At 38.8% G+C, this 11,949-nt stretch overlaps 1 protein-coding gene across 1 annotated transcript in view; it reads left to right on the forward strand.

The window, feature by feature from the left end:
• The first annotated feature begins 1,009 nt into the window (after positions 1 to 1,009).
• The window catches only part of COLEC12 (collectin subfamily member 12), a 21,263-nt gene continuing 10,323 nt past the window's right edge, over positions 1,010 to 11,949 (forward strand). Inside the window, exons 1-4 of the mRNA XM_014938455.1 lie at positions 1,010 to 1,025; positions 1,496 to 1,618; positions 7,507 to 7,605; positions 10,151 to 11,197. Of these exons, the coding sequence (XP_014793941.1) occupies positions 1,010 to 1,025; positions 1,496 to 1,618; positions 7,507 to 7,605; positions 10,151 to 11,197 (1,285 nt within the window). The remainder of the gene's footprint in view (positions 1,026 to 1,495; positions 1,619 to 7,506; positions 7,606 to 10,150; positions 11,198 to 11,949) is intronic.

Raw genomic sequence — 11,949 nt, forward strand, 5'->3', positions numbered from 1 at the left:
AAAAATTTAGAGAAAACATGAGATGACATAATGTGGAAAGCGGGCTGACCTATGAGAGATGCATTTCTGCCTTAGCTACGGCTACTGTATGTGCATAGGGAATTGAGGAAAATGCCTTGTCAAATAAACTTTGTATAAATCCTCTTCCTGAGTTGCTCCAGTATGGTAATCCTTCCTGGAAGTACCCTGGGCTTAAGGAAGTCACTGGAAAATGTGGTGCTTTGGGAGAGAGAAATACAGTTGACTTAACTTGATGTGTCGGTCACCCATCCTCCATGAACCAACGGGAAGTGGCCTGTGCTTTTCTCTTAAAAAATGAAAAATAAAAAGTGCTCTGCAGAAGGTCATGAGTTGGGGAAAGTAAAATCAGCTGTGGGTTAGGCCTCAGGGGAAATATAAGTCACTCATAAAAAGCTGCGGAGCAAGTTTTGATTAGCTAAGTAATCTGGTACATAGAATTTATTAGAGCTTAAAGCTTTCCTGTGGGACTCCCCTAATAGTACACAAATAGAGTAAAATATCAAAGAAATGCACTTTCTGACAGACATAGAAAGCTACATTAATCCTGGCCTGCTTAACACACATCAGAAGGAGGGATAAATCCCACCCATTCATTCCAGCACAGTGGTCCTGTTTTCATGTTTTTCCATGTTGGTGTTTCTGATGAATTTCTTGGTAACTTAACCAACACTTCCAACACTCTCAAGCTGTTCCCAAGGAGCACATGAAGAAAAGAGGAATATTGCTTTCTTAATAGACTCAAAGGTATCAAACCATTCTTCAAAAAGTTCAAATATAAAATAGTAAAGGCCTGTTTTCTCTCATCAGCTTGAGGCCCCTTTCCTTAAACTTGTCCACAAAGGGAGATTCACCAGCATTTTTCTGTCAGTATAGATGTACCACTAGCTTTACCAGTATAGCACCCCTTTCTTTTATGTGGAAATAGTATTCTCCAAACCACCCAAAAATAAGAAAAAAGTCTCTCTTAGTATGGAAAGAAAGTGTTCACATGGTAGCCATTTGTGGTAATGGTTATGAAGCAGGACCAGTACTCCTACCAGGTTTTCACAATGTTATTTTATTTCTATATTGTCCTTTTGCCAGAGCATTTACTGTCTTCTACTGTCCCTGTAGGGAATCTGAATGCTAAGAGGGATGCCTGACAACAAGGATGCTAATAAACATTTGACTTCCAAAGCTCACCATAGTCTTGTTAGCACAGTTGGAAAATAGTCCTGTCTCTCAGGAAAGGCACAGGTTTTCCAGTGAAGCAGAACCTACTTCTCTTCCACGTGCTGAAATCCCAAAGTGATTGTATCACTAAGCTGATGCTTTGACCACTGTGGAAGCTGTCCTGGCAGAATAGGGCAGATAGGCACCCAAATATCTGTTATGTAAATAATTTGTTCTCTAGAAAATGGAGGAGAGGAAATGGGGAGATAAAACCAGCTGTTCTTTGCCATTGTTTTAAAATTCTTAAAATCTTCTTTTGCAGGTATTCAGGAGGGGACTCAATGTACCAAATGTAAAAATAACTGGGCACTGAAGTTTTCCATCATCTTATTATATGTTTTATGTGCCCTGTTAACAATCACAGTAGCCATTCTGGGATACAAAGGTATGTATGCATGGAGCCCAACATTTCACTTTCAGCCAAGCATCCAAGATCATTTCCACATATAAGATAGACAGGCAATTTATCACATCTCACCTTCAATATCAATACGTTGTCAATGCTGGCTTTTTGTACACACATAATGACAAACTACAACCTTAGATTTTTACTTTCAAACAATTATGAATTTTTGAAACTAGATTAGCCATTTGAAAGAAAATAAAAAAGTTGGAACAAAATGATCATTCTTCCACCATGAAGGAGTAGTAACTGGAAGACTCAAAGCTCTGTAACATTTGCTATACCTAGATTTCATTGAGCTTTTTCACATATATTGCATGTCTCCAGAATAAATGCCCTTCTTAATGGGAGATCCAGGAACAGTCTTACTAATGTAAAATTTATCACAGGAACAAAGTGTAGAATCAATATTACTTTGAAATACCCAATGTTTTGGGTATCTACCTACAATTATTTTGATGAACAAAGATGCTTAGACACTTTTGACAATTATTTCAAGGATTCTGGTAGTTGGGCAACCCAGTTAATGGAGAAAATTTCATTTGTGCAAGTCATTGGTTGGGCTCATTGGGAAGCATGCCTTAGAATTCCCATGCATCTTTAGCACTAATTAAGCGTAGCCACTTATACATTCTTATCAATGTTTTGATATCAATGCCAGGTTGTTGTGCAGTCACAGCTATAATAAGTTAAATAAGTAAGACCTGAGTTTCTGGTAAGAAAAAGAAAGTGAGTAACATCATCATGAGTATTATAGCAGGACGTTGCAGCATGTTGTGGAGAAAACCAAGCTAGCTTTAGACTAGCTGGTTGAATATGGCTCTGAGGGTAGCTTCAAAATCCCTCCAAGAAGCTGGGTAAATATTCATGTGATTAGCATGCAGTGTGTCCTGTGCCGCCAACAGCTGCGCTTGTAGCAGAGCTGACATCACCTCTGGTCCTTTGCCAGTGAAAGAAAAGGAAATTGTAGAAATAGAAAGGGATAAATACTTATTTAAGAGGATTTGGTACAGTTTTGAGTGGGAAGAAAATGAAAACTACTTGGTTTTGATGGAAGATTTAGCCAGGGAGATGAGAGAATGTAAAGGACAGATAGAAACACATAGGTATTCCTTTTTCATGATAAAGCAGATGGAATGTGGCAAATAAAAATCAAATGTAAAGAAATGCAGAACATATATAACTGATCAGACATTCTCCTGAAGAATGTGTAACTGATCTCTGAAAGAGGAAAAAAGACTTTCTGGGATTCAAATACTTGCTCTTGATCTATAAAGATAAGATCATTTGGTTATATGGACTAGGGGAGGACAAACTTAGGCTTTTGGAGATATAAATCTGCTTACAGAAGATGAGGATGGGATCCTTCTGGGCTATAACCCAGCCACTAAACACCTGGAATTTAGCAGAATTTTCCTTAAGAGAGTTTTACACAAGGCCATCAGTTGTGGGGCACACCAGAAGACTCAGACCTCACTTGGCATCAGAAACAGCGTATCAAGTTGGAGGGACTGTTGCTCTATATCCTGCTTTGGCAGACGTTTGTTCATGTGTGTGTAGGAAGTAATAGCAATAGGGAAACTGTCCAAAAGATCTCCTTGGGAGAGGGAGTTCCTCATTTCAATCCCCAGTTTTCAAGCTGTTTTCTCTATGGGGGCCTCTACCACTTGCCCCAGGCTTTGCTCTCATCTTGAGGCCCCACCTTTACTACTCCGATTTCTAAACCTCCTTCTTGTACTGAGTGGTCCTTGGTGCCTGGCTGGGGGCTAGTCTTTCTGTCATCGCAGTACCAAGCCACATCTATCCAGGGCAAGGACAAAAGAATTTCCTCTCCCACAAAAAAAAAAAAAAAAAAAGGAAAAGCTTTTAGATCTGTACAAAAGCTCTTCAGCAGACTGAAAGTTGTTTCCTATTTTGCTTCCTTGTTACAATGCTTTGTATTTTGCAGTGGTCTTATTTCTATCCTTTTTTTTTTTTTTTTTTTTTTTAAAAAAAGATTGTATCCCCAAAAAAAAAAAAAAAAAAAGGGAAAAGATTATAGAAAGGTGGATAATGCCCATCTTGCTCACAGACGGTAAGACATTTTGGTGACCGCTGCTCCACCGCTCACCGACTTGGTGACTGCTCCACGTGAATGCCAAGGGGAAAACATGTATGCTGGAGAAAAGTCCTGTTTAATCCAAGATATCCCTTCTGTAACACCAAGCAGCAAATGGTCTTATGTCAGGCATTACTTTCGCCCTTTTTACCTGCAGCTTAAGAGCTTCGTCTCCACAGTGTCTAAGTGCTAATTTGCAGGGAAAGCATGAGTTAGACAAAACCCCAGCTGGTGGTACATATTCAAAGGAATTATTGCAATATTTTCGATCGTTGAGAAAGAATTAGGCCTTAAAGGAAGAACAAAACTCAAAATAAAATTTTATAGAGCTCTTGAACTCTCAACTCTCCTCTCTGCATCAGAGTTTGGCTTGTCTTTTTTATTGCAATATTACACTGAAAGAAGGAATTCTGCTGGCATCAGGGATTCTTTCAGTCTCTTAGCTAAGTTTCCATTAAATTTGCCTCCCACACTTATGTTTATAAAGCCCAAAACTACTTTTAAAACTTTCATTTCCTACGTGGTATTTAGATATCCTTTGTGATTTAAAACGTTAAAACTACTAATCAGTGGATTAAATATGGCAGGCAAAAAAATAACTCAATGGGAGGCAAAGTCAACATAGAACAAACCTCCAAACTGGTGGTAAAAATTACATAGTAGGTTGGAGAAACCTGAAACCAAAACATGAATTAAACATCAAGGTCATGAAGGAATAACAAGCCAAGTTTACTATTAGTTTGCTTCGAGAAGACATACTCAATGGTTGTTAAAAATGTTGATAAAGCAATCTGTAGTTTTTTACACATTTTCTTAAATGCAAAATACAAAGGTACATTTTTTTCTGATACCAGCCAGTGTTGGATAAGCCTATTGAAGGTGAATGATCTTCCTGTGACTCACACCAGTGAGGGAAGCTACTATGCTCTCAGCTTGAATTTCTGGTAGTTCTCATTCTCTGGTCAGTCCTTGTTTGTAAGTTTCTTGACTAATGTCCACCATGACTTTCATCTACTTCTATTATCTGTCTCTCAGACAGAGTTTGCCTGCCATTACCTAGGGCCAACACACCCTAGTGAGATGGCACATTTTGTCCCTGCCTGCCAATTGTCAATAAGGCTTCTGATTAAAGTGTGTAGATTCTGATTGTCAGTAAGGCTTCTGATTAAAGTGTGTAGATTCTGATTGTCAGTAAGGCTTCTGATTAAAGTCCTGCTTTGACAAATTGTTGGGGTGTTACATACAAAGAATGACTACAGCTACAGAACAACTTTGTCCTTTTTAGTGTGGGGAGGTGTTGGTTTTTTTACTTTCAGCAATGAAAATACCATACAGTGTTGTATCTTTAATTCCATCTTACTGTCAGTACAGACTACTATATATTGAAAGGATTTCTACTATTTTCTTTTGCTTTGGAGTCTTCGGGGGAATATTTTAATCCAAGTTTCCAGTGTTAGATTTCAATCAACCACGAAAATATTCTTGTTGTTATAGGACAGTATAAAATCTGGTTTTGAAACCTCAGATCTGAAGTACACACTAGCATTCATTTAAAAAGCAAAAGGAAGAAACTACATTTTCCTTTCATTATTGATAATATATATTCATTTGCCAACTCCAACTGTGTTGCATAACTGGAGAAAACAGATGAATATTACACTAAATCTAAATTAACGAGGCCCATAGGTGATGTCACATTGTTAGTTGAGGCACGGGTCCAGCAGATACACTTGGAGTAGGCCTGGTTTTTAAATCCAGATGCTTTCACGAAATTCTGTTTAAGTGCCCGGAATGAGCTATGCCTCCTTCACAATGACTACTCAGAAACAAAGAACACCTCAGCCTGAACAAGTTGCTGCCTAGAGCTAGCCAGAGGAAAGCCAAGTATGATCCCCACGCTCGCTGCATGTGATGCATAGGTGTAGGCATGTATCAGTGGAGTGTGAGCAGTAACTGAAAGACCTTTGCTGATCTGGGTTCCAGCCTGGAAGACAGTTGGGCAGGACGAACAGAGAGTCAGTTCTGGCTTTATTTAGGAAAAATGGCATACAGCATTTTGACAAGTAACTTTAATGAGCAGAAGTACCAGTGAAACATTAGTGCTATATTGTGGGATAAAATGCTTCCTAAAGCAGAAGGTCTTGAGCAGCGGTCCCTCTGAAAAAGCAAAGTCGTTATTGTACCCTGGATCTGGTGTTTAGCAAGCCATGTGCCATTGTCCCAAATGCAGAAAGCCACACTCTGACTCCATCTTTATATACACGGCAGTCTCTGTTTTACTTGGCTTGTCAGCAGTTTAGAAAGGAGCAGGCAGGTAATTCACCAAAGGGCACCTGGTCTCTCTGAACACCTCAAGACTTTTTCTCTGTTGTAGAGACGGACTTACCTCTGTGCAATTGCACCAGAGATAATTTTGGCCTGATGTTTCTCCCATTGGTTTTGGGGAACCAATGAAAGCCTGCTGTGTAACTGTGGCACCTAGAGTCAGAAAAAGAAGGGCAAAAATTAGTAAAGACGCACTTGGTGGACTACCCTTTAAAACTCTGGGATTCTTGTGGTTTCTCATGAGCAGTGTAGTATCTCTAAATTTCCACTTCTAGTTAAAAAAAAATAAAATCTTGATATAGCAACAACTTCTATGAGGCTATTTCCTATCTGCAAATTATCTCATAGACAGAAAGAGTTTGCAGTACCCCCTGCCCCACACAAGTTTACAGAATTGGCTTCACTATCTCAAGACATGGGAAACACCTTATTTCTTCTCTTTTAAATGGGGAGGCTGGCAGAATAACTCGTGTAGCTTCTCCCAAGGTTGGTGCAGATCCATTTTGCTCCCAGTGTAACAAAAGGTCTAAATAATCTGCTAATGAGAATAAATTTCTGCCCTGGTTGTGGTTTGAATGCGAAAGCACATTAGACTAGGTTTGGTGTGGAAGCTGAAGAGTGCCTCTAACCTTGCAAGCATTTCACATTTTTGTCACTATAAGCCACTCCAGACTCTTTATTTGTTGCTCTCTCCGTTTCCATATCAATTCCATCAAAAAATCAGATTGTCCCAGTGACAAGAAAATGACTCAGACGTTACAAAACAAAGAGTACATCAGCCATAAATCTGCACTTGCTGAATGACCATCCTTTCAACCTTAATGACGCACAGTGGTTTCAAGACCATTTTGAGTGGTCTGTACGATTATCAAGATGTTTTAAAAGTTGATCCCCAAAACATTTAGTAATGGCATCTTCGAACTGCTATGTCAGACCAAAGTTTGCTAGCCAGCTGGCATTTTGTAATGATTAAAAGGCATAGGGGAAAAAAATGTGTTCTTTTTAAGGAGAAATGGCTCATAGCAAAATAAGAGGAAGTCTTCTCTCATGCATCTGAACCTTTAGCAATCACTCTGCCTTTGCCACACAACACTGTGCTTGGAGCATGGAAATACTGTTAAAAGAAAAGGACTTGGTTCATGAGGAAAATCCACAAAGAGGGATTTCCTCATTCAGGAGAGAGATTCCTCATGAGCAAAGAAATGTTTGGGGACTGTTGGCAAACAGAAGAACTGGAAGAATGCTGGGTCCCACCAACAGATAGGAGCTTGTCTTTCCAACATTTCACAGAGCAACAGCAGAGTGTAGTGTCAAATAAGGCAATTTCAAGGTGGTTTCTTTTTTTGTTTGATGGTAGTGGCATTTTTTTTGTTTGCTTTATTGTTTACTAGACTTTTTCATAATTTCACTTTCTTCTTTCCGTAACATACTGTTCTTTTTCCCTTAGTTGTAGAAAAAATGGACAATGTGACAGGTGGCCTGGAAACGTCCCACAGAAGATATACAGAAAAGCTCACAGAGGTGGAGAGTGATCTAAAGAAATTAGGTAATCTACATACAAGCAAAGGACCTTTGTCTTATGGCTTTGGGGTGTTCTTCTGGCAGATAGTGGCAGGAAATGTGTCTGAGAAATCTCTGGCTATGACAAGATACAGCACTTCTATTTCAATTTCTCGAGTACTTGGGAAAGCACTTAAAATAGTTAAGATCAGCTCTACTTAGGACAGCATTTTAAGCATACTTCAGTGTTTACAGTTCCCACTGAAGTCACTCTGAAATCATTTATACTAAAATAAACAGACACTTAAAGGTTGTCCTCAGTAGAGAGTCTTTTCTGAGGTAGAGATGTAAAACATGGCAGAAGCCGTTCCACAGCACAAGAGATTCCACAGAAAATGAAGATCTGTCTCCCAGTCATCTTGAGGCTGGTTTAGCAATCAAGATTCAAACCTGAAGGCCGTTTTAAGGGCTACACAAATAATCAGCTATTGAAAACTCTTATGTCTGAGGCAAGTTGATTACTTCTATAAAATGTTTCTTAATCATCTCAGGGAATACAGGACACAAGGTTGTTATGAGTTCAGGTCTCCCAAGTGCTTTCACAGTTCTCAATTTGCAAGAAGATGGAAAAAAATCATGGTTAAGGATTCTACTCACTCAGTGTACATTTCTACTTTTGTTCCTTGTTTGGAAAGGAAGCAGAGTTGTTTATTATAAATTTATATACATAGACTTATAATTTTTTATTATTTGTTTTTATATAAATATTAATATGCACACACATGCATGTGTTTCTTGAAATAAGTTTTGTTTAGCTTCATAAACCATATACTGAGACAAGTATTTCTAGGAAAAAATACGTGCTTGCAGCTTGATCATAAATTTTTACAACTTGTTCCCTACAAAAAATAACTGGATTCTGAAGTACTTTCATGCTGCATTTAGTTCAAAGACATGGAGTAATTCAGTGGCATGCACTTTTCCTGATACATAGACAGAAGTAAATGTTACACCTTAAAGCACATGCAACCTTTTGGGTTATATTTGGGTTATTATATTATGCTGATTAAATTTTCACAACTTGGAGCACCTTTGATTCGTTCACGCCCACACATTTTTACATGCTGCTGGATGGATGGCCAGTGAGATGCTCGGGACCATCAGTTCCCATTTAAGTGGAGGAAGTGCCACGGAGGAAGTAAAAAAAGTTATGAGGCAATGTGTGTGGGAGGCATAAAGGTAAGCGAACTGCTGTAGGGCCAGATGGGTAACAGCATGTGGTGAATGAAAGACAGGCCTTCAGGGATTAGCTGTATGTGGACCTGGCAGTTGTCAGAGCTGTGTGAGGAACACAATATAATTTGAGCTGTAACCAAGAGGTAAACATAGAGTCAGAGCTGAGAAGATCCTGGAGTCTAGACAAGTGGTAGGGAGAGGAACTGTGCTTGGGAAGACGTCCATCCACAAAAGACTTCATAAACATTTCAGACTAAAGACTCACGAGCCACCTTTTGATGTTCACCATCACGACTCATTCAGATACCCCAGAAGAAGGCTCCATACAGAGTTGTATTCACTGTAGTTTATGAAAACCACTCTGACCTCTCTTGGAGTCATCTTTAATAATGGACTTCAGACTGGATAATTCATAAATATATCTATACTTAGATGAGGACAAAAATATATGGACTGTGTGTAGGAGAGGGAAGTGATTGAGGTGCAAGAAAGGGAATCTTCCCTGAGAGTGAGTGTTGACTGCTTATTTCCTTGGTTTCCATGTCCTGCCTGATGAGCTGTGCTGCCTCAAAAGCTTAATCATACTCAGGCAAGCTCCCAGAAGTATACTGTAGGGCAGTGTAAGCAAGAGCAGAGATGTTCCTCTAAGATTAAAGGTTTTGCCTTCCTGAAGCTCAGAACATGAGGAAACAATAATAGCAAAATAAATGTCATTAAAAGCAATAGTAGTATGTTAGAGAGAAAAACAGAAATACATCATATCCTGTCATATCTGGAGTAGCCTGCTGGCAAAGCTTTTCTCTCTAACCCAGATTGTTTTAAAATAGGTATTAGAAATTTTTAAAACTAAACCCAAGAATTTAAAAAATGAAAGGGTACATACTAAATCACAGTGAAGATATTTCACCTGCCAGGAAAAGGAGAAAGAAAATATGAACAGCTAAAATTTACCTCTGAGCTTTCAGCAATAGCCAGCTGTAAATTCAAATCATAAACTTACTGATAACTCTTTAATATTTTGAATTCTGCTTACAATCCAGTTTGCATTGAAAATACAAGCACTGCTTGTCTGAGTGTATTCATTGGTTTCTAATGGTAGTTTTTCCTGTGTATGATAACAGAATCACCATTTTGTCCTCATCAGCAAGACACAAGATCTTCGTCTCTTTGATTTTTTTCTCTGTCTAGTGGCAGGACTTTCCTTAGTGGTTTCTCTTTTCTGGAATAGATAGCATAGAAGTTCTGTTGACAGAACATTTTGACAATCTGCCTGTACTTAAAATGGACTGTGCTTTTTTATAACGTGTTTTAAAATACTCATCCTAAAGCTTTTAAATCTTTTTCCTGTACAACAGATGACCAAGCTGGACAAAAAGCCATGAATACTAACACTGAACTGTCTAGCTTCAGATCTGACATACTGGCTCTTCGTCAGCAGCTTCATGACATTGCAGAGAAAACTACCAGAAACAAAGATACACTGGAGAAGCTGCAAGAGTCTGGAAATGTATTAGATGATAGACAGAACCAAATGAGAAGTGCCTTAGATAGTAACTCTTTTATGATCATCAGTGTCAATAAGACTCTTCAGGCATATACTGGCTATATCAACAATCTTCAACAGGACACAAGTAATATTCAAACAAACTTGCAAAACCAAGTGCATTCTCATAATGTGGTCATCATGAACCTGAACAACTTAAACCTGACACAAATACAGCAAAGAAATCTTATCAGTGTCCTGCAGAAGTCAATGGAAGATACAAGCTTAGCTATTCTAAGAATCAAGAATGACTTTCAAAATCTGCAGCAAGTTGTCCTTCAAGCCCGGAAGGACACTGACTGGCTTAAGGAGAAAGTACAAAATTTGCAGACTTTGGCCGCCAACAACTCAGCATTGGCAAAAGCTAACAATGATACACTTGAAGACATGAACAATCAGCTCAGCTCCTTCAGTGGGCAAATGGAGAATATCACCACAATTGCCCAAGCCAATGAGCAAAATCTAAAGGATCTCCAAGAACAGCATAAAGAATATGAAAACAGAACTTCTGCCAAATTCAACCAGCTAGAAGAGAGGTTCCAAGTCTTCGAAACCGATATAGTCAATATCATTAGCAACATCAGCTACACTGCTCATCATCTACGGACACTGACTAGCAATCTTAATGAGGTCAGGACAACTTGTACAGACACCTTAAGTAAACATTCAGATGAGCTTATTTTTATGAACAGCACACTAGCCAATATTCGCTTAGACTCTGCATCTCTCAAGATGCAACAGGATTTGATGAGGTCAAGGTTAGATGTTGAAGTTGCCAATTTGTCAGTAATCATGGAAGAAATGAAACTGGTGGATTCCAAACATGGCCAGCTCATCAAGAACTTCACTATCCTACAAGGTATGCAGCTTCTCTAATGATACCCATAACAGTCTATGCTCAATGCCTGCGTGCATTGCTTTAGTTATGTGGAAGTTAGTTAGTGCATGCTGGTACAGAGTTTTCCATTATCTGATCCTAAACTTTGGAAATGTAAATGTAGCTTGGATATTCCTTACAATTTTTCCTATGCCTTCTCTACATACCTAGAATAGGGATGTTATGAAAGTAGGTTCTGACTTAGCAAAATTTTATTCTGAGTGAATGACTGACTGGATCTGCTTTTGATTTAGTTTCTAAAATAAGCTAGTGAAGGTGTGGAGCCTCAAGAAACCAATCCCTGCTAAGGAGGAAATGGCTAAAAAATATATGTTGGACTATTCCCAGAAAGGTCCACCCTTACTGAAAAACAAGTTGCTATTTCACTTTAAGCCAGTTGTTAGTCTGCCAGAAAACATCCTACTTTGCTTAGTTTTTAATCCTGGGATATTTCACTTTCTCCAGAAATAAATAGCATGGAGTTTAGGAGGCTTCTCCCAGCCAAGTATTATCCCAAATGAAAAGAACGTTCATATTTTCAACCTGATGTGAACCAGTCAGGCCTAAAACTCTAATCACAAATATAAATCCATTGCTCCAAATAAACTAAGGCTGATATAGAGCCAAGATTACACGTCAGTAACCTTAACCTTTCTCATTTCAGCCAGGCCTAAGTGACTCCAGGTTAGGAATTTATCTCTGGAGAAGTTTAAATGATGTAGGATGGTGGGGGT

Source organism: Calidris pugnax, unplaced genomic scaffold, assembly GCF_001431845.1.
Source record: "Calidris pugnax isolate Ruff unplaced genomic scaffold, ASM143184v1 scaffold13, whole genome shotgun sequence".
NCBI classification, from domain to species: Eukaryota; Metazoa; Chordata; class Aves; order Charadriiformes; family Scolopacidae; genus Calidris; species Calidris pugnax.